General features: G+C 43.3%; 1 protein-coding gene across 13 annotated transcripts in view; it reads right to left on the bottom strand.

Annotated features, from left to right (window-relative positions):
- The window catches only part of sclt1 (sodium channel and clathrin linker 1), a 164408-nt gene that overhangs the window by 23744 nt on the left and 115081 nt on the right, over positions 1-25583 (bottom strand). For 12 of the 13 annotated variants that reach the window (XR_013488366.1, XR_013488369.1, XM_078163298.1 and 9 more), the window contains 4 exons: positions 6819-6890; positions 6617-6691; positions 6376-6518; positions 5054-5246 (listed from right to left, as the gene is read on the bottom strand). The exons of the other annotated variant lie outside the window; for it this stretch is intronic. Coding sequence is in view for 10 of the 12 variants with exons in the window: in XM_078163298.1 (XP_078019424.1) it covers positions 5054-5246; positions 6376-6518; positions 6617-6691; positions 6819-6890 (483 nt within the window). In the remaining 2 variants the exon portion in view is untranslated. The remainder of the gene's footprint in view (positions 1-5053; positions 5247-6375; positions 6519-6616; positions 6692-6818; positions 6891-25583) is intronic. 13 annotated transcript variants of the gene reach the window in all.

Genomic DNA, 25583 nt, shown 5'->3' on the forward strand with positions numbered 1-25583 from the left:
CTACATTATCTTCTTATGGAACAATTGAGAAAACTAATAAAAGCTAAGACATCTTATTAATGTTACCCTTAGCTAACACCGTTACGTTCGGATGATAAAATCTAAATAAAACCTGTTAGTACTCATCCCAACTATATGTGATTTGTCTGTGATTCATTAATCAAACAGGAACACCACAAATGTTAGGTGCTAAATGGTGCTAAACCTCCACAGCTGGCGACGTCGAGCTAAGGAACTAGCAGGCAATGGCTGATAATCATAATTCCTGACTCAAAAAAAACATAATTACATTGTGAACATACAAAAAAAATTGTTATCTACATAATAAAGGACCTCCGATATAATAAACACACGCAATGACTTAAAATTGGTCGATAGTTAATCACCTTACCTCAGGAGTTTCTCGTCATGCGGCCATTGAAATAAACGGGGTCTGACTCCACGGGAGGAATGTTTGGAACTATAGAGGTCTCCATAACCCGGAAGTTCTGTCCACCATATTTTACAACAGAGTCCTATGGGAGTGTCACCACTCTGTTCTTATCTATCGCTCAGGGTAATACCAAACATCACATGGTTTGATGACATAGTGTGCCTGGGAGATACCATTTAACAGAGGAGGGAGGGAGCGCGGGCGTCCGAGCGGAGTTAGAGAGGTTAAATAGAGTAGCAGCTCTGTGTCTCTCTGAGTGTAGCTGGAGAACTTGTGAGTGAAAGAGTGGGGCAGAGCTGTGCGGAGAGTGTGAGAGAGGAGAGATGCATTCTGTTATGTGTTATGTAACACAACTTGACCCTATATTGAAATAAACAGTACTGTCTAAATTTATATCTTGTTTGAAAATATATTGATATATTGTACTCGTTATATTACCTAGCCCTAATTGACATCATGCTGTTACCCATGGCAACAACAAGCATGGCTGAGAGCAAAACTATTAGCATCTCCACGGTGGTTCCACAAAGAGAAGCAGCTTCAGTAGTATGGAATAAATGGTGGCGTCGTAAGGCCTGGGTGTCCTGAATATTTTATGAATATGAACAGCCCCGGACTTCTCAGACTCCTTAAGTGAGTTATTGCTCAGAGGGAACTCATTTAGCAGGCAGCAGCACAGCATCTCTCCCTCTCCTCTCTTGCCAAGCATACACGGGAGTCGATGTCGTGAAGTGATTTTGTCAAAAACCTTTGTTATCCTACGTGCTCATTGCAGCTCACATATGTGAATGTGCCATAGTTAGGGTAGCATGTCAGCCAGTCACAGGTGCAGTGTGATGATAGAGAACTGGCAGAGCATAAAGGTCCAGGTGCACAAAAAAAAAAAAAACAACTTAGTCATTTAGGATTTTGCTAAAAGAGAAGGAAATAGCCTGTTGAGGTGCACTCACTTTAGTTCTAGAGCGTCCCGTCTGGGCGGGTACTCTTTAACTGGGTTCATCCACCCCCAGGGCTTTATTAAATATTCTTCCCTTGCTTTCTTTACGACTTTTGGAATAAAGGGACTGTTAATTTACACATGGGGGCCTGTATTTTTTTTACTATAATAGCCGCACACAGTATAATAGTAGCTGCATGGCACAGCGCCCCCTAGTCGGTGAGCTGGAGGGGAGAACGACGTCACCTTCATCATGATTCAGGAGCGGGAGTCTAGGGGATTGCTGGCCAACATGGACCGTCAAAGTCAAGGACCTCAAGTAAGTTTTTTTTTTATTATTTTAATGGTGCTATCACTTCCTTCAGATTGAACTGATAAAGTCATATTTGTGGCACAAGAATACATCCATGATAATATGATTAGCTTTCAAGAGTTGTACGTGACGTGAACACTGTTGCTAGGCAACAACTAAAAACAAAATGGACGCTGCCGTGTTTATTTATTTCTGTACTTTTGTGTCTGGGAATGGGAAAAGTACCCACAGCAAAAGTAAATAACTTATCTAACACATTAAGACAGTAGAAAACAAAAGTAAATTCAATGAGCTACTACATTTTAAAAACGCAACTGGTGTAACTTATGGTGTGTGTATATACAGTGGAAGGATGAACCCGGTTAAAGCAGCTGTGCGGAACTTTATACCATTCATAAAACTGTCCCTAGTTTGTATCACCTCCCCTTGAAGATCCGCATATTTATTTGAACCCAACAGCGACAAAAAAGCCTTTCTCTATGGTTATTTAGTGTAGCCTGGCTCAGGTCGGACACAGCGGAAGTCAGCAAACCAGAATACGGCACCCGGAGGCGGAAGTAAGTCTGCTCGCCCACAGCGGCCTGCAGCCATTAAACCACAGAAGAAGAAGGAGCCATGTTTACGAGTAGGATTTAAGAAACAGGCTAAATGACATGTAGTAGGGAGTAGTCTTTTGTACAGTAGGTGGTGGTATGCACCTGGAAGTTGTTTGCGATCTGCCAATAAATTGAGAGAAGAAGAAGAGCTGTTTTTACAGAGAGTGTTCTTCGAGTAAGCGGTACGCAACGGGCATTGCTGAACACATAACAGTTTTACCAGATGTATCTATAAGGACTTTGTTGTACTTTTGATGTCATGGCGGATAAAGAAGGAGCACCATGTAAAAGAAAAAGAACAGAAGAATAGAAGAAGGCTAAACGGGACAGTGATAGGGCTCGAGCCCAAACGAGTGTAAACCTCGGTCGGGCATTCACCAAGTGGAGAGAGCTGAGAGATTTGAAAGGTTTTAAAACTGATCCCGAGTCGGCCCTTTTCCTAATCGACAGGTATGTAATTTTTACTTTTATTTAGAGAATATACTGCAACTTGTTAGACGTTGTTTCACTCCAATATATGACGACATGGAAGTTATAAGCAAGCTAAATGTGATGTGATGTGTGATGTGAACAGCTTTTGTCTAGTAACGTTACAACAAACGCCACAAAATTATCTGTGACTGTGATCATGAACACAAATATACAGCAGGCAGTTGTCCTCAGTTTATAAGAAATTCAGAGCTACACCAGAATATTTATGATCTTCCTCTCGCTCTCCAAAACAAATGCATGCAGTAATTGCCGGTTGCAGTCGAGATTTTACGACACCAGGCTGTGGGTGTCATACCGCTTCAACCAAAGGGGGGCACTATAATCAACGAAAACGTAAAGTTCCGCACAGCTGCTTTAAAGAGAACCAAGCCGGATGGGAAGCTCTAAAACTAAAGTGAACCTGTCTGCAAGGAGGCAGGAATCATTTCATTGGTCAACGTTCTATTGGTTGGAGGACTTTGACAGGGTTGTTACACAAAAAAATCCAAGAGCAGGGCAGAAATCTAAGAACAGAAATCCCACGAGTGCACAGAAGCAGCTTGAGCGTGAGGAGAAGAGCTGAAGCTGTAGCAGGAAATCTGTGCAAGCAACATTGTATCTGAGTGCAAGCACACAGTTTGAGCAGAAACAGAGTAGATCTAAGCGCAAGCATAGGCTATTTGAGTGTGAGGGCAGGGTTTTGAGGGACAATATTACAAAATCTGAACGTGAAATCAATAAATAATGCTCTCAAATTGATATACCACTCTCTTGAATAAAGACAGGAAAAAAGTTCCATAAATAACAATATACTATCGGAAGTAAAGTGATCATCTTTTTAAAGAATGTGTTCTACCCAGACCAGCTGTTAGGAAATATAGGCAGGGGGACAACATTTTCAAAAGTGGGCCCTCATCCACACTAGGGGAGGGGGGCGAATTTACTGTACATACCACTGTGCAAAAAGTTTATACTTCGTGTGATTATAATCCAATTAAAAGTATTTCCACATATATTTTGTATCTAATCTGTGTTAAGACCTTATTTTCTAATTGTGAAAAGCAGAGGTAGTCCTGGGCCAAAAAAATGTCATCCAATAAATGATCAGTAAAAAATAAAATTAAACACTGACTTAAGAAATTACTGCAAGGTATTAAACCATAAGATTATATCACAAGTGAGCAGATCATTTTTATTTATACAGTCTTGAGGCTATTTTAATCAAATATTGGTCAAATTGTGTGCAGAGCTGAAAAAGTGTAAAGAGTATATGGCTGTCAATTCTCAGTTTCCCAGTCAAACCCAATTTATGTAATTCCAAGCATGTTTAGGGACCCCAGTATGCATAAATATTTAAATACACTATTTTGAAAAATGGAAATGTTTCTTTTTCCTTCGCCGAAATTTATTGCAACTTTGGAGCGTTATGTGGCCCCATTTGCGACAAGTTAGCTTCACATGGTTAAAAACAATGGATACCTTACATCTTCTATTTTAGTATGATACCTGTGTCTTCACTGTAGCTTTAAAACTGCGACCAATACAGCAGGCTTAATTATTTAACAGAACATGATATAGATGAGAAGACATTTATGTGTGTGAAAACAGCATTATGTTGGGGATAAAACAACTGCACAGTCAAACAGCCACTTAATATTTACTTTACAATGTAAAACATGATCAGAATGAGGTACCCCCATGAGATTATGCTGAGGTCTTACCTGTTTGAACAATGTTTTTATATTTCATCCTAAACTGCTGCCAAGTGCGCTTCTCCCCTGCGGGATTGCACCTAAATGAAATAAATTAATAGGCTACCATTCAAGCAGTTTTCCCCTGTAATATTATTGTGATTGCAAAGGACTACATTTAAACTTACGCATTGACCCGAGCAGCAATGTTCTCCCATGCCGTCTCCCTCTCTTTTGCAGCTGCAGCGGTGTTGTACTTCTTTTTGAAAACGTGTGCAAACTCGCCGTATGAGCGCATTAAGATTTCTAATTCTAGTGGGGTGAAAAACGCAGCCCTCCTCTTCCCCGTTGCCATGGTGACTCGTCGAATCGGGGCTCCATTGATGCTGGCTTTTTATAGTTGTGGTGCACGCGCTTGACTCCAGGTGAAACTACTCTGAGTTGATTAAACTGATTCAAATCAGCTGTTCTGGAACCGGAAACTCAGAGTTTCCTATCTCAGAGTAGATCAACTCAGAGTTCAGGATTAGACTCAGAGTTTGTTGAACCTGCTTTGTGAAACGGACCCCTGATCATTTTATTTTCTTCTTTTTCTATCCATCATTAGGTTACCTGTTGTTTGGCCTTCTTCTGATCTAGCAGGGAGGTCTTGCGTAGCACATCCATCTCTCTGCGTAGCTGTAAGTTCTCCTGCTGCAGCTGGAACCGCTCCTCGCTGATCCTGACACAGTTGTCCCGAGCTGCAGCCAGAGAGCTCTGCAACCGCTGCACTTCCTCCTGGCAACGTGACAGCTCTTCACTGTAGCTACAGATGGACAGATGGATTGAGAAAGGAAGGGGGGAGAGAGGGGAAAAGGAGGACAAATGTTATTTTTACACAACTGTCTTCATTGGCAGCAGATGGAGCCTTACTGTGCATTCACACCAAAAGCGTCATGAGCGTCATAAGCGGCTGGCAGCCATTCATTTTCAATGTACGCTTGCTACAAAGGGCGTCAGGGGCGTCGGCTGCAGCGAGCGACGCGATGCCAGCGACCAGAGCGTCAAGTAGAAGTTGAGAGAAGCTGAACTTTATGCAAATGAGCAGTGCAACTGCCGAAGCAGCAGCCAATTGCAGACCGGGATTCAGGTACGGAGGTCTGGGCTCTCGCGGAGCTGTACAAGTCGGTGAAATTCACCGTGGAGTTGCTGGGTTTGCAGGACTCTGTGGACCCAGCAAATATGCCAATACAATACAGAGGCTTTCAAAAGTGCGATTAATGAGTTCCCGCTTATTTACCACCAATTACATTTCTAAGTGGTCCTACGTGCCAACAGGAGAGTAAAATCATAATTATAAAAGACTCAGAAAGGCTATATTGACTGTGTTTATTAGCGTTATTTTAATTGTGCAATGAAAGTCATGGATAATACAAAGTGAAGACATAAATGATATATTTGTTCATCCTTGTAAAGTGAACAGCCGTGTCAGCCCTGATGGACACATCTGCAGCAGCCGGCCCCGCCCCTTTGGCCGCTGCTAGCGCCTGCTGGAGCTGCTGCCAGGCAGCGCGATGCCAGCGACCTGAGCGACTGCTGGCACTCATGACGCTTTTGGTGTGAATGCACAGTTATAGGTACCTCTCCCTGCTGCTGTGAGAACGCACAAAAAGGGGGCATCAGTGGCTTAGTGGATATAGCAGGCGCCCCGTGTACAAGGCTGTTGCCACAGCGGCCCAGGTTCGACTCCAGCCTGTGGCCCCTTGCTGCATGTCACTCCCACTCTCCCTTCCCCCTTCACACTTGACTGTCCTATCAATTAAAGGCAAAAAAGCCCTAAAAAATTATTTAAAAAAAAAAAGAACGCACAAAAAGAGGAGAGCTTTATATACTGCCAAGAACGTGTTAAGTTCAAACTAGTAAAGAGTAAACCTACAATGCAAAATTATACTTACTCCATCGCCATCTTTTTCAGTTTGTTCTGTGCACTTTGCAGGGTGAGGCTTATGTCCTCCTTCATCCTCTCTGCATCTAGACACCTCTGGTGAAGGGCATCAATCTTCCTGAACTCTGGCTCTGCCCTGCCCTCCTTATACACCTAAAACATAAGCAATTATGTAACTATGCAATCAAACATTATCAAAATTCTGAGATGGTTCAGCAGCTTGGTTGTTTCACTAACATTTTCATAGATACCTTCTCCAGCTCCTCCTCTAAAGATTTTCTCTCTCGCAAGGACTTTTCAATCTGAGATTCTTTATCTGCACACTCCTAGACAGAGGTGGAAAGAGATAACAAGCAGAGTCAGAATGGAAAAAAAAAACATGAGCAGACAGGTGAAGACTGAAAAAGATTTAGTGCTGAAAGGCATTTATCTTTAAAAAAGGCTGGTTCTTACCAGCTGCAATGCAGACAGTTCCTCTGCCATGTGGTGGATTTGAATGTTGCACTGCTTGCGCACAGTATCCACCTTAAAGTAACAGTTCAAAAAAGAAGTTTATATTTTTGTTGTGTGTATATATATATATACACACACACACACATAAACACACACATATATACACTGCTCACAAAATAAAGGGAACACATAATCATCACAGTGTAACTCGAAGTCAATCAAGTGAGCCACTGAGCCACATTATGAGTTGTCCTGAGGAAATTCACAGAAGTTGGATCAGCCTGTGATCTGATTTTTCCATTTTGATTTTGGGTATGATTCTGAATCCAGACCTAAATGAGTTAATGATTTTGGTTTTGTAATTGTAATTTAATTTCCTTTGTGTATTCTTTGTGTTTTCAAATACTTCAAATGTCTACACCTCTTAACCTCACACCTAGATACAAAATCCTGCAGGATACGCCAAGTGTGAAACATACCCTAGGGGGTCGGAGCCAATACTTGCAGCAGACGAAAGAGTGTGAAAACAATGGGTAGGGGCGCCGCTCCCTGCCGCAGACAGAAGGGTGTGAAACACACCGTAAGAGGTGTTCCTCAGGTATAAATGTTTAGGCTTTCCTATGCTCGGGGTCTTTCTTCATTCTGACCGCTGGTGTGCTGACTGACCTTTTCTTTGCAAAGAAAATAAAAACCTTGTCGGCCGGCAGAAGTCTCTATTTCATTATTCACCAGCAGCAGAAAATTTCCACAACAGTTTCCATGGATTGTTCTTTACATTATTTTGTTCTCAACGAATTACACTATGTAATCAATAAAGAATTTCATCTGAAATATTTCATTCATCGAGATCTGGGATGTGTGATTTAAGTGTTCCCTTTATTTTTTTGAGCAGTGTATATATGTGGGAACTGCAGAGGTCAAGTGGAGGTCTGGAAGAAAAAGAAAACTTTATGAGAGCTGCTCGTAGGATTGCTAGAAAGGCAAATCAAAACACCCATTTGACTGCAAAAAACCTGCAAGAAGATTTATCAGAATGCAGAGTGATAGTACAATATTCTACTGTGCATTGACACCTGTACTACTAAGACCTTCATGAAGAGTCATCAGAAGAAAACCTTTCCTGCATCCTCACCACAAAATTCAGTGTCAAAAGTTTGCAAAGGAACATCTAAACAAGCCTGATACACAAACAAGTCCTGTGAACTGATGAAGTGAAAATCGAACTTTAAGGAGGCAATGAGCGAAGGTATGTTTGGAGAGAAAAAAGGGTGCAGTATTTCATGAAAAGAACACCTGTCCAACTGTTACACATGGGGGTGGATCGCTCATACTTTGGGCTTGTGTTGCAGCCAGTGGCACAGGGAGCATTTCATGGCTAGAGGAAAGAATGAATTCAGTTTCCAGCAAATTCTGGAAGCAAACATCACACCATCTGTAAAACAGCTGAAGATGAAGAGAGGATGGCTTCTACAACAGGACAATGATCCAAAACACACCTTCAAATCCATAATGGAGTACCTCAAGAGGCACAAGCTTAAGGTTTTGCCATGGCCCTCACAGTCCCCCGACCTGAACGTCATTGAAAATCTGTGGATAGACCTCAAAAGAGCAGTGCATGCAAGACGGCCCAAGAATCACACAGAACTGGAGGACTTCTGCAGGAAGAATAGGTAAAAATCCCACAAACAAGAACTGAAAGACTCAGCTGGATACAAAAAGTGTTTAGAAGCTGTGACACTTGCCAAGTGATGATGTAGTGGTTTATAATACATATTATTAGAGGGGAGGTATATATACAGTACAGGCCAAAAGTTTGGACACACCTTCTCATTCAATGTGTTTTCTTTATTTTCATGACTATTTACATTGTAGATTCTCACTGAAGGCATCAAAACTATGAATGAACACGTGGAGTTATGTACTTAACAAAAAAAGGTGAAATAACTGAAAACGTTTTATATTCTAGTTTCTTCAAAATAGCCACCCTTTGCTCTGATTACTGCTTTGCACACTCTTGGCATTCTCTCGATGAGCTTCAAGAGGTAGTCACCTGAAATGGTTTCCACTTCACAGGTGTGCCTTATCAGGGTTAATTAGTGGAATTTCTTGCTTTATCAGTGGGGTTGGGACCATCAGTTGTGTTGTGCAGAAGTCAGGTTAATACACAGCCGACAGCCCTATTGGACAACTGTTAAAATTCATATTATGGAAAGAACCAATCAGCTAACTAAAGAAAAACGAGTGGCCATCATTACTTTAAGAAATGAAGGTCAGTCAGTCCGGAAAATTGCAAAAACTTTAAATGTGTCCCCAAGTGGAGTCGCAAAAACCATCAAGCGCTACAATGAAACTGGCACACATGAGGACCGACCCAGGAAAGGAAGACCAAGAGTCACCTCTGCTTCTGAGGATAAGTTCATCCGAGTCACCAGCCTCAGAAATGGCAAGTTAACAGCAGCTCAGATCAGAGACCAGATGAATGCCACACAGAGTTCTAGCAGCAGACCCATCTCTAGAACAACTGTTAAGAGGAGACTGCGCCAATCAGGCCTTCATGGTCAAATAGCTGCTAGGAAACCACTGCTAAGGAGAGGCAACAAGCAGAAGAGATTTGTTTGGGCCAAGAAACACAAGGAATGGACATTAGACCAGTGGAAATCTGTGCTTTGGTCTGATGAGTCCAAATTTGAGATCTTTGGTTCCAACCGCTGTGTCTTTGTGAGACGCAGAAAAGGTGAACGGATGGATTCCACATGCCTGGTTCCCACTGTGAAGCATGGAGGAGGAGGTGTGATGGTGTGGGGGTGTTTTGCTGGTGACACTGTTGGGGATTTATTCAAAATTGAAGGCACACTGAACCAGCATGGCTACCACAGCATCCTGCAGCGACATGCCATCCCATCCGGTTTGCGTTTAGTTGGACGATCATTTATTTTTCAACAGGACAATGACCCCAAACACACCTCCAGGCTATGTAAGGGCTATTTGACCAAGAAGGAGAGTGATGGAGTGCTGCAGCAGATGACCTGGCCTCCACAGTCACCGGACCTGAACCCAATCCAGATGGTTTGGGGTGAGCTGGACCGCAGAGTGAAGGCAAAGGGGCCAACAAGTGCTAAACACCTCTGGGAACTCCTTCAAGACTGTTGGAAAACCATTTCAGGTGACTACCTCTTGAAGCTCATCGAGAGAATGCCAAGAGTGTGCAAAGCAGTAATCAGAGCAAAGGGTGGCTATTTTGAAGAAAGTAGAATATAAAACATGTTTTCAGTTATTTCACCTTTTTTTGTCAGGTACATAACTCCACGTGTTCATTCATAGTTTTGATGCCTTCAGTGAGAATCTACAATGTAAATAGTCATGAAAATAAAGAAAACGCATTGAATGAGAAGGTGTGTCCAAACTTTTGGCCTGTACTGTACATACACATTGATTAAGGAGCGATTCTGCAGTTATTTTGCAGTTTTTCATTTATTCTGCTTTTATTCATTTTGCAGTCAACAGTACAACACAATACACATACTGATAAGACATACTGCATCATGGGGTCTGAAATCAAGGATATGTCTCCAGGAGCAATACTTGGAAAAAAGAATCCGCTTGTGGCAGAAGAAATAAAGAGACTGTCACAGTAGTGGACACGGAAAAGTCCGTCACCATGGCCATCGGAGGGAACATTTGATGCGGCACAGGGTGCTGAGGTGATGGTTTTGGTCAAAAACTGTACGTCACTTTATCCAGACTTAGCAAAAGCTGCAGAACAAGAACAAGAGGAAGATGGGTTATCAGATTTACCTGAAGTTTATTTAAAGTCAATAAAGCTCCCAAGCAGAAATCCTAGACGGAAGATGGAAGTGGAAGATGTGACAGGATTGGCTGTTGACTGTTATTATACACATATGACTATTGTCACACATGTATACTGCCAGATATTAATACATACTTTCAACATATTGTACATATTGACATGGCACTCCCTGACTATGAGAAACCCTTTCAAATGTTTGTGTCATGCTGTCAAAACCATGCCTGTGGAATGTGAGCTCAGAAGACAGGTGTTGGTTCGCATGCGCAGCCTATAGCGTATTACTCTGTGGCGTCAACATCAGTGGAGCTTGGACTGCCTGTTTGTTATCACCATTTGGCTGCAGTGCACTTGACATATGAAAAAGCATCAGCATTAACCAGGAGTTATCCTGTGGATATCTTGTCTCACTATTAATAGGTGAATCTGATTGAAAGAGGCAAATTTGTGTTAACTACACAGTGCCTCACTGACTATCACAGACTTTGTGAATATCCAGATGTGACATTGCCACATGATTGAGTGGCTGAAGCAGAAAGTTATGCTAAACTGCACTCTGATTTGAGCACTATTCCCTTGGAAGCTGCCGACATAACATTGTTTGTGGATGGCTCCTGTTATCAATCAATCAATCAATTTTATTTATAAAGCCCAATATCACAAATCACAATTTGACTCACAGGGCTTTACAGCATACAACATCCTTCTGTCCTTAGGACCCCCCCAAAAAAAACCTTTAACGGGGGGGAAAAATGGTAGAAACCTCAGGAAGACCAACTGAGGGGGGATCCCTCTTCCAGGACGGACAGACGTGCAATAGATGTCGTACAGAACAGATCAGCATAATAAATTAACAGTAATCCGTATGACACAATGAGACAGAAAAAGAGAGAGAGAGAGAGAGAGACAGAGACAGAGAGACAGAGAGACAGACGGAGAGAGATGCAGGACAGACGGTAATGACAGTAGCTTACAACAACATTAATGAAAGTAATAATATTATAATTATAGTTCTGGCTACTGTGGTACAATATGTTGAAAGTATATATTAATATCTGATAGTATACATAAGTGACAATAATCATATGTGTATAATAACAGTAGAAGTATGACTAATGATAACAGCAGCAGCAGGAGGCATCTGGCAGGACCACGGCAGCAGCACAACCACACACGTAACACTATCCAGGCACCACTGCAATACGAGTTAACCTGAGAGACAGTGGAGCACAAAGGCTCCGGAGAAGAAGCCAAGTTAGCGACATCCAGAATGGCCGAGTTAGCAGGATGCAGTAATAGGACACGAGAGAGAGAGAGAGAGAGAGAGAGAGAGAGAGAGAGAGAGAGAGAGAGAGAGAGAGAGAGAGAGAGGAAGGGTGCCCGGTGTATTATAGGGGGTCCTCTGGCAGACTAGGCCTAAGTCAGCCTAACTAAGGGCTGGTACAAGGCAAGCCTGAGCCGGCCCTAACTATAAGCTTTATCAAAGAGGAAAGTTCACTTTAGGGACCACGAGTTATAGAGATGGAGATGCAGATGCAGATTTAACGCAGGGTTTGCTGTCATTGTTGATTAACAAAGCACACGGGTTGAGTCATGAGTCAAGAGGTGTAGTGTTGAGAAGGATAAGAGAATGTAACTTCTGGGCCACAAAATTGCAACAGCATGTGGATGGCCTGTAACATCCGGAGAGAAGTGGTAGCCCCTGCAGGACATTCTCCAATTCCAGAGGGTCCATTCATGCATTTGACTATGGATTTTGTAGATATGGTAAGACCAGTGCAAGGGAAAAGGTACTGTACATGCTAGTGGTCATTGATCAATTCAGCAGGTGGGTGGAAGCCACACCTGCCAAGCATAAAAATGCTGAGACAGTGGCTATATTTTTGTGTAGAGAAAAAATCCCTAGATTTGGCATTACTGTAAAAATCAGTTCAGATAACGGAAAGGAGTTCGTTGACAAAACAGTGAGATGCATGCTACAAAAGCTAAGGATCAACTCTAGCTGATGAGGGATCGACCAACGATTTGGGTCAGTGTACAGTCCAACTTCGCAGTCTGATGTTGAGAGATGCAACGGAATCTTGAAAAATAAACTACTAAAAATCTGTATGAGCACACGGCTGAACTGGGTAGATGCTTTACCACTCGCCCTTATGGCATGCAGAGCGAGCTTTCACAGGACTTTGCGACTAATTCTGCATGAGGCTCTAACTGGCAGGCCAACGCCGTCACTGGTTTATAGGGCTGTTAAGGGTCCCTCACTAGATCTACTAACAAGTGACATGATCCTATGTCAAACAAATGACTAATACACACAGGAGTGTTGCTTCTTTCCAGGCTAGAGAGGTCCAGGAGGATGAAGAACCCAAAGTAAAACCAGGAGATTTGGTGTATGTCAAAGTGTTCAAGAGAAAGTGGGACCTTCCTAGGGGGGAATGACCTTATAAAGTAGTCAGAGCTACCTCTAGAGCAGTACAAGTGGAAGGGTCTACATGATACCATTTAAATCATTGTGTAAAGATTTCAGAAGGCACAGACGAGTCAGGGTCCAAGGTAGTCAAAAAGGATGGGGATGTGAGGCAAGGACGGAGTCCCCAGGAACAGGAGAGTGATAATGGTGATACACTGTCCGCTGACAGTGACGATCCTGCTCATGAGTTGCCAGTATTTTCAGCTATCCACTCTCCCAATGGGAGAGTTAGAGTTAAATTAGATAAGATTAGCTGGTTAGATTAGCAGTAACTGTTTTGATCTGTATAGTGTTAATGGGATTCATGTTCTGCTGTTGTATTCCAGTGATGAGATCAGTGATGATTAGGAGTCGAAAGCAGACAATGCAGATGGCAGTGATGAAGAATTTCATGATGAGACAGGGGAGAATAAGGTTAGAGATGACTTAGAAATGGAACCTGACCTGTATCCTGATGGAGGATGGTGATGAAGAAGATGAAGAACAGTAGCAAGCCATCCTTGAGTGAGCTGGCCAATGCCAGGGCAGAGAAGGGACTTTGACACTACATTTGCACTCTCACAGTTACAGAATATATGTCACCATATATTCACACACTATGCAGTATACATAGTATACCCAACTTAGATTACAGTTCATTTCATAAGGTAATAACATGTGCAAGTGCAAGTGCCAAAGGAAATCTGCAGCAGTTTACAGTCATGATCACTGATCTTGATAATATTCATATATGGTAAAGGTTTTGTAATTTAGTTGTAATTAAAGTGAATGCCTATATGAATTATGTTCATTAGTGATAAACCCACAAAATAGTAGTATAGACCATGATTCATCACTCTGATGAGAATTTTCAAATTTTCCCTTCAAAAGTTGAGTTGATTCATGTGAATGTTCCTTTTTTTAAGTCAAGATGGCGCCTCTAGCGCAGACGCCTGTTACAGCAGCTTCTGCTCACCGCCGAGCTTTTCTCAACCTTTTTCTTTTTAACTTTCTCACTTTGAGTTTTTTTTTAAGTTTGGCTAACTAGCATTTATGTTTTGCTTTGGTATGGAGATGAAGGCCGCTCTCTTTATAGTGGTCTTTCTCCCTTTTTGCTATGGATACGATCGTGTGCGGGGATCCGGCGCCCAGCCGTGGCTCCATTGTTTACACCCGGGACCAGCTGTTAGCGCTGCGTCACACCGCGGTGCAGCCCTAGGAGAGGCATGACATTCCCGGCAAGCTGCATAGAAGGAAACGGGGATGTCGCACCGGAGTGCAGCACCGATACCAGAGGAGATGGTACAAACCCGTCCTCCCGTCCGTCGCCATGGGGAATGTAAGATCGCTCCCGGACGGATTCCAGCTCATCAGACACGACAGGACAGTGGTAAGAGGAAAGGAGGAGGGCTGGCTGTGTTTGTGAATGATAGATGGTGTAACTCTGGGCACATCATTATCAAGGAACAGCATTGCTGCAGGGACATTGAGCTGCTGGCTGTTGGCAAGAGACCATATTATCTACCCAGGGAGTTTTCTCATGTCATTATGGTAGCAGTGTATGTCCCCCCGTCTGCAAAGGCTGAGTCTGCTTGTGACATTCTCCACTCTGTTACAAGTAAACTGCAAACACAGGAACCTCAGGCCCTCCTTCTGATCTCTGGGGACTTCAACCACGCCTGTCCATCCACCACCCTGCCCACTTTCACCCAGTATGTTTCCTGCCACAGCAGAGACAATACAACACTGGATTTATTTTATGCCAATACCAAGGAAGCATACCACTCATCCCCCTGCCCCCCCCTGGGAAGAGCTGATCACAACCTGGTTCATCTTCTGCCTGTCTACAGACCTCTGGTGCAGAGGGACCAGCAACCACCCGCACTGTGAAGAGGTGGTCTGATGAGGCCGAGGAGGCCCTGAAAGACTGCTTCGAGGCCACTGTGTGGGAGGTACTCAGTGATTCCCATGGGGAGGACATTGACAGTATGACATCATGCATTACGGATTATATTAACTTCTGTGTGGAAAGCACCGTACCCACCAGGACTGTACACTGCTTCTCCAACACCAAACCCTGGATTAATCCAGATATAAAAGCTCTCCTGAAGGAGAAGCGGAGAGCTTTTAACTCTGGAAATAAGGAGGAGCTGAAGGAGCTACGGAGAAACATCAGGCGGGGAAAGGAAGGATATAGAAAGAAGATGGAGGAACAGCTGCAGCAGAGTGACGTCAGCGGAGTCTGGAGAGGTCTGAAAACCATCTCAGGACACAAACAACCAGACTCCCAGCCCAGAGGCGACCAGAAGTGGGTGGATGATCTTAATCTGTTCTTCAATAGATTTGATCAGTCTGCCCCTCCCCTGGCCCAAATATCACGGCTGCAACCCCCCTCATCCTCACCTTCACCTTCCCCCTCAACTACACTCCTGGCACACTGCTTCGACAACTCCCCCAACCCCGCCCCCCCGGACATTTCACCACCCCCCACCCCCCCCCCCACCTCATCACCTCCACCCCCAAGCACACAGCCCCCCTGCTCCAGCTTGTCCTTCACTACCTGTCAGGTGAGAGATCAGCTGAGGAGGATAAAGACGAGGAAGGCTGCGGGTCCAGACGGCATCAGCTCCAGGCTCCTGAAGTCCTGCACAGACCAACTGTACGGGATAGTTGAAACCATCTTCAACCTGAGCCTGAGGCTGGGGAGAGTACCACAGCTGTGGAAGACATCCTGCGTGGTACCTGTAACCAAGACTCCGCACCCCAAGGACTTCAGCAGCTTCAGACCAGTGGCATTAACATCACACCTCACGAAGACTCTGGAGTGCCTGGTCCTGTCTCGTCTCCACCCAGCAGTAGGCCCTTCAGTGGACCTGCTGCAGTTTGCCTACCAGCCTGGCATTGGGGTGGACGCCGCCGTCATCTTCCTCCTGCATAGAGCTCTTTCCCACCTGGAAAAGCCCGGAAGCTCTGTGAGAATCATGTTCTTTGATTTCTCCAGCGCTTTCAACACCATATAGCCTGCGCTTCTGAGGGACAAACTGGAGCACATAGGGGTGGCTAATCACCATCCTGGATCCTGGACTACCTCACGGACCGGCGGCAGTATGTCAGGACCCAGGATTGTGTATCAGACTTGGTTGTCTGCAGTATGGGGGCCCCGCAGGGGACAGTGCTGGCACCGTTCCTCTTCACCCTCTACACTGCAGACTTTTCATACGACACCCCCACCTGTCATCTGCAGAAGTTCTCTGACGACTCTGCCATCGTCAGCCGCATCACAGATGGGGATGACAGGGAGTACAGAGAACTGCACCAGGACTTTGTGGACTGGTGCCTGAGGAACCACCTTCAGATCAATGCGGGGAAAACCAAAGAGCTGGTGGTAGATTTCCGCAGGCGTAGACCCCTCCCCCCAACACCGGTGAACATCCAGGGAAAGGACATTGAGATGGTGACATCTTATAAGTACCTGGGTGTTCATCTTAACAATAAACTGGACTGGACTAATCACATAACAGCACTGTACAGGAAAGGCTAAAGCAGACTCTACCTGCTGAGGCGGCTCAGGTCTTTTGGAGTGCAGGGGCGCTCCTGAAGACCTTCTTTGACACTGTGGTGGCATCAGCCATTTTTAACGGAGTGGTCTGCTGGGGCAGCAGTGTCTCGGCTGCAGACAGGAACAGACTGGACAAGCTGATCAAGAAGGGACTCTGTGCAGGTGGTGGGAGAAAGGAGGATGACAGCCAAACTGTCATCTCTGAGGACTAACGGCTCCCATCCTCTGCAGGAGGAGATAAAAGCTCTGGAGAGCTCCTTCAGCGATAGACTGATTCACCCAAAGTGTGTGGAGGAATGCTATCGCAGGTCCTTCCTGCCTGCTGCTGTCAGGCTACATAACTAGCACTGCTCACAGTAAACTGCACCATGGACACTTTAGGGACACTATGGACACTTTATGGACACCACTATAAGCATTGCTGTCCCCCATGTTGTTTATTTGCACATTCAATACTTTGCACTAAATATGTTCACTTTAATCCATTGCTCAATTTTTATCCACTGCTCATTATTATTATTATTATTATTATTGTTATTATTATCAATCAATCAATCAATCAATCAATTTTATTTATAAAGTCCAATATCACAAATAACAATTTGCCTCACAGGGCTTTACAGCATACGACATCCCTCTGTCCTTTGGACCCTCACAGCGGATAAGGAAAAACTCCCCAAAAAACCCCTTTAACGGGGAAAAAAAACGGTAGAAACCTCAGGAAGAGCAACTGAGGAGGGATCCCTCTTCCAAGACAGACAGACGAGCAATAGATGTCGTACAGAACAGATCAACATAATAAATTAACAGTAAACCGTATGACACAATGAGACAGAGAGAGAGAGACAGAGAGAGAGAGAGAGAGAGACAGAGACAGAGATTATTATTATTATTATTATTATTTATTGCTGTTTTTTGTATTTTTTTGTACTTTTTTCTGCATGCCTAGTTTTTTAAGTTTTTAAAAATTGAAATCTTTAATTTGACTCTTTACCATTGACTGCTGTAACACTGGAATTTCTCAATTGTGGGATCAGTAAAGGTATATCTTATCTTATCTTATCTTCAATGCTTGAATTGGAGTCTAATTTGGCTTAATTGGGTTTTATAATGTTATTTGGTTGTTCTTCATGATGTCTGTAATGTCATTCTGTTTTGCAATTAGGTTCACTGCAAGCCGAGTATGGTAATCATTCATTGCTGGGGGGTTTTCACCTCTAGGCTCTATGGGCTGGTCATTCAAGATTTTTTCCTCTGATACAGGGTTTTTCACCTGAATTTGCAGTGTAACTTCATTGAGTGTAACTTCACTGAGTGAAACTTTCTTATGTAGGAGTTATACCTTTAGAAAATGTTTGCACTTGTAATAAAGTTTGGGGCACCACCCTCCTAAATGAGTATGTATGTATAAATGGATTAAAAGAAGAGGTAACACTCATGTGAGTTATTTACTTTGGCGATACTGAGAGAGAGTATGTGACTGTAACGTCCGCCAATGTAATAATGTCCACAAACGTAATAAACCACAAACGTAATAAATATCTGCAGCATTTAATGTAATAAACCCACAAATGTAATACGTTTTCCACAAACATAATAGCCGCTGCCTACTACAAACGTAACACGCAATTTCCAACAAATGTAATAACTATTACGTTTGCAGGGATTTACTACGTTTGTGGGGAAGTGAAAATCTTTATTGTACTAACTTCCCACAAATGTAATAATACAATGAATAATGGTCGCTGTGGTTGTTGTTTGTTTGCTTGTTTGCCTATACACCTACTAATACTACTGACCGTGGGTGCAAAATCCAGCTGCTGACTCTCCGCTCCGCTATCACACAACGGATCCCCGGCCCACCAATGGCACCACCAGGGGGTGGCGAGTGGGGTGGCCAGCAAATTTATAGGGGGGGCCATGGCCACCCCACTCGCCAGTGGGGACCAGGTGTTAGTGCAACCACTCATAGGTCCGACTACCCATAACTCCGACTACCCGCTAATCCAACCATGCAGGTCTACGGCGAGTTTTAACGTTTTAGTCCCATAATGTCGACTGCCCATTAATCCGACCATTTTAATGCCATTATTCTGACCTTCGGATTTCATTTTGGCCCCCCACTGGCCAAATCAGAACCATCTGCTATATGTGACGTACATGCCCTTATCTGGATAACACATCCTGATATTCCCCACACATAAAGCCTATTGACATTGCAATGCACTGTGATGGAAAATTTTGTGTTTAAACATGTTTAACCTATAATGTGTTCTGCATATGTTGTGCACCCATGTTCTAGGGTTACTTGTTTTGATGAGACTGAACTTCTCACCTAATGATATGTGTTACTCATTTGACCCCCACTGTGACAGTAGGGTAACATACAACCGGGGTCGAATCAAAGCAGGTTAAAGGTTACGAGCCAGAGAGGCTCCAACAACAAGGTGTCCTTGTTACCAGGAGATGTTGTGTCTTAGGGATGTCCAACCAACCTGTGCTACTGCAGGCGCCATATATCTTCCCGGGCTACCGAAGGTGTCACATGTTTTGACTAATGATTGCATGTGTTACGGGAAACTCTTAAGACAGCATGGCTGGAGGTCATCGCTGCTCACTCACTTTTTGACTGTTTATGCGGTTTGAACTATGTGTGTGATTCCATTCGCGAATGTTTAATAAAACTCAAGAAAGACAGCCGACATGTGAAGACTTTTCTTTGAACTGTTTACTGAATAGTGATTTTGCCACCACAAAAGTGGCAACCACGAAGGGACCCCATCTGTAAGTGGATTCTGGAATTCTGGACTGAAGGTGTGAAGACTGTGCGCAGCAAGAGCCGAGACTCTTACACCTCGAACTCCCCCACAAAGGAAGGTTGAGAGGAGGGCCTGATATCTGGAGAACCGAGATTCCCTTCACCGTTGGGGTCTAACGAACCTGGTGGCTGTTAACACCTTGCTGTCTTTTCTGGTGAGTTTTGAGGACTGCGCAGGAAAAGTCTTTTCCACCTATTGTGATAGGTTGGCAGATGTGCCAAGCACCGTTTCTGGGAAACTGAGTGCAGGAAAAGTGTGAGCTCAGTTTAGGTCAGGGACCTAAGGTAGTGTAGGTTGGGAACCTAACATGACACCTGATTTTCAGCTGTTAAAGGCAGAAGAAAAGGTGGTGAGAAGCTGTCTGGGTTAGAGGGAAGTAGAAAACACTTACTATCAAAGTGGAACAGACAGAGTGAGTAAAGCGCATTGTTTCCTTATTTCCTTTTGTAAGTCGTGCATTTTTTATATTTAAAGGTAATTTTTTTTTTTTTTTTTTCCTTTTCTCTTTTAAACGTAAAGGTTTGGGATTGATTTCTGCTTCCACAAATTTGGCTTACTTCTAATACTGCTAAGGAAAAACTGAGAGGTTGATTAAAATGGGATCTTGACAGAGTAATGCCTCAAAGGGGAGAATTGAGCCTGATTATGGCGCTCCCAACGTGAGGTATATGGAGATTAATCATGGGAAGGAGAGCGTGGCTCAGTTATATCTGTGGGTCAATGAGTTTTCCGAAAACAGGCAGCCTGAGTGTTAAACAGCTCGAAGCTTTAGAGGTGAGGTTGACAGACTTAGAAAGAAGGGGATTAGAAAAGAAATTTGGGGATAAGATCAAGTTTCAGGCAGATTGGTCAGCTTTTAATAGTTGATGAGGGAAGCCAAGCATAGGCAGGGCCCTAAAGGTTTCCCAGCGCAGTGTCCGAAGCTGGATGCGGACCTCGACTCAGCCCCCACCGTATGCTGAAGGCGGCAAGCAGAAGGAAGCAGCTGGCTCCTCTGGATCAGCACAAGGGTCAGAGAGAAAGCCCATACAGACCTACTGAAAGGACGCCGCGATGTGTCACCGCACTCAGATCCTTTCTGCGACTCAACCCTGCGCAGCGGAAAAGTTAGCAACAAAGGAGATGGGCAGGAGGCGCAGCAGGAGTAAAAGTCAGTGGTGACTGCTCCTATGCTGGAGGTGGCAGGTGGGAACGGAGAGACACAGCTTGTGTACAGACCGTGGCTAATGAGCGACACGTATAAGGCCATGGACACACTGCCATACATTATGGAAGGAGGACAGAAATTTGGAAATTTGGACAACTGCTGTTGTTTATTCAGCAGCACAGACCAACCATTTATGAACTGAGACGTATCCTAACATGGCACCTGACAAACGATTGGCACAAGGTGGCTGATTTGTTTTTAGAAAATGACACTGCCAGACTGGTTCACCACGACTATGAGAACGCTGACAACGCTGCTTACAGAGGCGTTGTTGAACGACTGATGACAAGACTGAAAGCGAAATTCCCTGTTCATTTGGACTGGGGAAAAGTGGTGGCGGTTAAGCAGGGTGCAGATGAGAATGTCTCTGCCTATCTGTACCGCACGAGACAGGCAGCAATGAAGTATGGTGGACTGACTGAACCCAAAGCTGAGGGGAAAGAGGACGGCAGGCACACAACCCAACTGTTTCTGCTTTTCCTAAACGGAGTAAAACCAGAGATTGCAGATGTAGTTCGCCGTGTTTACCTCACATGGCCAACAGCTGATCTTGTGGACATTGAGAGATACGCTGTAGGCGCTGAGGTTGAACTCCAGCGTCAGAGAGCTGAACACCAGCGTCAGAAAGAGGAGGAAGCGGCAAAGAAACTGGAGAAAAAGGACCACCTCACTGTTAAACTGCAGATGGCTCAGCTGGAGGACTTGAAGGGAGGATGGAAAGGAAAGTCAAAAGGAGGACGCAAAGACAGAGACTGTTGTTTCAATTGCGACAAAAGTGGACATTGGGTAAGAAACTGCCGTAAAGGGGAAAACAACAAGAAAAAAGGACATCTGGTGTAATACAGGACAGGAAAAGGATAGGTTACAGCTAGATTGGTTGTATTGGAATGACGGTGATTGTGCTGTCTCGGTGAAACTTCCTGATTGATTGCATGAGTTGATTTTGTCGCAAAACTCTGATCCACACATCTCACTGGTAAATCCCAACCACACAGACCTGGGTCTGTGGGTGCGGGAGCTAAACACCACTCCATGCTGGAAGTCTACAACTGATCCACATTCTGGCTGCAGATGTAAAGTATATTAAGCATTAATCCGTTCTTGCAGCACGTCTACAGAAAGTATTTTGTTAGAGAGAAACCATCCATCTGTCTGTCATCTCACCTGTACTAACGTTTTGCCTAGCCTTGACCAGCAAATTCATCAGCTTGTAACAATTCGCCAACAACAGAAACTGAGGGTTATGTCACAACGCTACTTTCACAGGTCACGGGAGGCACAGGTTCACGGTGCCAAGCTAAAACCCCTGAAATAACATGAAACCCCCAAAAAACTTAACTCTTTTTGCTTTCAAAATGCAGCAATAAATTGTATAAAAAAAGGACTCGTATGGTTAGTTTAACTCAACAACTTTAGTGTAATTAAATTAAATCAAACTCAAATTAACACGCGTCTGGCTCAGACGATTCATTCAATTAACACAGCGCCGTCACGCCGATACAGAAAACAAATAACCCCCACTGTGCATTTACTGCTTGTTTATTAATTCCAGTCACGTTTTATGTGTGTGAGATCCTGCTTGTGTGTGCGTGCACCTTGAATATCATATGTGAGGCTATTTCATTACTAAAATGGTGGTGAAAATATTTAACTTTGCTAGACGGCATTTCTCTGAGCCATTCGTTAAAAGGAAATAATTTATTTGCTGTGGAAAGAAGGCAACATAATGCGGAATTATAGGTTAAACAATCTGCTTCCTTTAATTTAGTTTGGATAACAGTAGTAGCCCAGTAGTAGCTGCAGCAGCAACAGCGTTAGTTGCCAACAGTTGTCTTGTTTTTATTTCTTTATTACCTCCGCCAAGGAGGTTATGTTTTCCCCGGCGTTGGTCTGTTTGTTTGTCTGCAAAATAACTCAAAAAGTTCTGAATGGATTTTGATGAAATTTACAGGGAAGGTTGATAATGGGACAAGGAACAGACAATAAAATTTTGGTCATCGGTTGAAGCGAAGTGGATAAAATAATAAAATGGCGGGAAATCTGAGCTGCTTGGCAGAGGTCTGCGCTCTCTGAGTGCTTTTCTAGTTACAGATATGCGATGTTATTTGGCCATGGTGATCGCCGCTTGCTGTTGGTTTGCAGGACTTCTGTTTTTCTGCTTTTGTTTTTTTTTTTTTTTTTAATCTATGTACACTTTCTTGGTTCGTCATGTCAGAGGTAGTGAGTTTTGGACTATAGACATTTGTTAGGGTCAGGGCAGCTAAGCTGCCAGGACACTATTGTAATCCTAGTTCTTCTTCTTCTTCTTCTTTCTTCTTCTTCTTCCGAGGAAATCATACTTCCCATTGGTGAAATCTCATCAAACTTTGCACAAAGGTCCAGTCTCATGCCAGATATCCTCAGCTGTAAACTCAAGCCAATAGTCCTGATGCCAATAGCAAGCGTCTAAAGTTCAAAACTTTGAAAATTCATAACAAATCAACCATACGTGCTACAACTTCACAACTTTAATCAAACTGTAGCCCCAATACTGAAGAAACTTTTGTACACTTAAACCTATTAAAAATTATGACGTTTATCACTCTGTTTTTTCAAAAACTGTAAAACTTCTTAAACTTATCTCTTCCCACAATTTTTGCTCAATTGACACCGAACTTGCTACAGAGCATCTTCAGACTGTCCTACAAAAACTATGTTTCTCAGATTTTTGATTTATCAAAAATTGTGCCTACAGTGCATCAAAATATTTGACTGTAAACGGTACTGTAAACATATATACATGCAAATTCTTGCTAAATAGATCTTCAATGTTCATGAAAAAAATGACAAAATTCTAGAGTCATGGTAGATGATGTGTGGCAAATTTCAGAATTTTATCTCAAAAACTGAATTTTTGACAGCATTTTAAATTTTGCTCTAATGTGAACAATTGGAGTCAATATAAAATGGTAATTTTGAACATCAGTTTTTCACTTATGGAGCAAATCAATCATTGTTACAAACAAATTACCAACATCTTCATACTGTCTAGATGCAATATGTGTATTTTCAGATTTTTGTCTTAATAACTGAATTTTTTACAGTGGTTTCAAATCTGCCTTTCCATGCACGGATGGCTGCTTTCCTACATAACAGTGAATGGCTTACTCAATTTGTGAAGCCACTGTTGAGTTGCTACTTGCCAATTAGCTCAGAGCGGTAGATGACTGTCTCAGGTTCCAGAGGTTGCGGATTCGAGCCTCAACTGGTGCAGAATCCACATTGTAATGTAATCATCTTCTTGTGCTCCAGCTTATTGCTTAAAATTGCCTGAGCGTGACTGATCACTGTGCAGCATCTTTAAGTCTTTTGTTCTGCTAGAAAATCTGCCTTCTCATGCTTGAAAATAAACCAAACTTTGCACAAAGATCCAGTGTCAATACTTAAGTGTGAAACCATCTGAGGCTTCTCACTTTGCACATAGCTCAACTAGTTAAACATCAGTTTTTCACTTATGGAGCAAATCAATCATTGTTAAAATAAATTACCAACATCTCCATGCTGTCTAGATGCAATATGTGTATTTTCAGATTTTTGTTTCTCAGCTGATGCAAAAGGCAGATTGTGTTGCTAAATTCCTAAATGTCTTCCAATTCTTCTGCTTGTTGCTCAGAATTGCCTAAAAATGCCCGGACCCGACTCATCGCTGTGCAGCAGCTATAATTTGTTTTTGCATCTTCACCACCAAGGACAGCACTTTAACTACGGTAGTTCTCGTCTGCATTTGTCATGTGGTAAATTCTACTGTCGGCCTCCTTATGGAAAAAATGTAATAAAATGTGCATTTGTTAGAACTTCTTAAAGTTTTATTTGTGTAGCTTATGGCAGCCAGTCAGCAGCCTAGTGAGTGACGATATGTGATGCGCTATACAGCAGGTAAAAAAATATAATGATGTATAGCGCATCACATATCGTCACTCAAGTCCTTCTAAGTGGGTGGTAGGTGGGCAGAGACGGCAGAACGGGTTACATCTTCCACCAGTTAGGGCTTACATGGATGACATGACACTGGTGACCACAACAATGCCATGTACAAAAGGGCTACTAGAGAAGGTAAATAAGAACTGCAAGTGGGCCAGCATGAAGATTAAGCCTAGTAAGTCTAGAAGCATTTCAATACGCAGAGGGAAGTTAAGTGATGGGAAGTTTTTCATAGATGATGAGGAAATCCCAACAATTAGGGGAAAGTCAGTAAAGGGCTTAGGTAGCTGGTACAATGTGGAGTTGAATGATGAGGAACAGGTGTTGAAATTTAGAAAAGATGTGGCAGAAGGATTGGATAGAATAGATAAATCAGAACTTCCAGGAAAGTTGAAGTTGTGGTGTTTGCAATTTGGGCTGTATCCTAGGTTAATGTGGCCATTGTCAATTTATGAAATTCCAATATCCGTTGTGGAGAGAATTGAAAGGCTGGTTAGCTCCTATATTAGGAAGTGGTTGGGCACTCCTAGGTGCCTAAGTTGTGTTGCATTGTATGGAAAAGGGATACTTCAGCTGCCAGTATCTAGTTTAACAGAGGAATTTAAATGTACCAAGGTCAGGACAGAGGTCTTGTTATCTGGGAGTAAGGACATGGTAGTTAGGAGTGTGGTTCCAAATCCAACCAAGGGGAGGAAGTGGAACCCAAGATTGGCAGTTCAGGAGGCAGAGGTAGCTCTTAGGCATGCAGAGATTGTAGGTAATGTTCAGTTTGGTCGGGGAGGCCTGGGGCTTGCCTCAGGCAAACCGGTATGGAATAAAGCAGGTCTCAAAGATCAAAGAAAGCTGGTCGTGGAACAGATACGTAGACAGGAGGAGATATTAAGGGGTGCAAAGGTAGTGGCCCAGGCTAAACAGGGACAGTGGTTGAATTGGGAAGGTGTAGGGAAGAGGAAACTTTGTTGGAGG

This window comes from Epinephelus lanceolatus, chromosome 3, assembly GCF_041903045.1.
Source record: "Epinephelus lanceolatus isolate andai-2023 chromosome 3, ASM4190304v1, whole genome shotgun sequence".
In the NCBI taxonomy this organism is placed as follows: Eukaryota; Metazoa; Chordata; class Actinopteri; order Perciformes; family Serranidae; genus Epinephelus; species Epinephelus lanceolatus.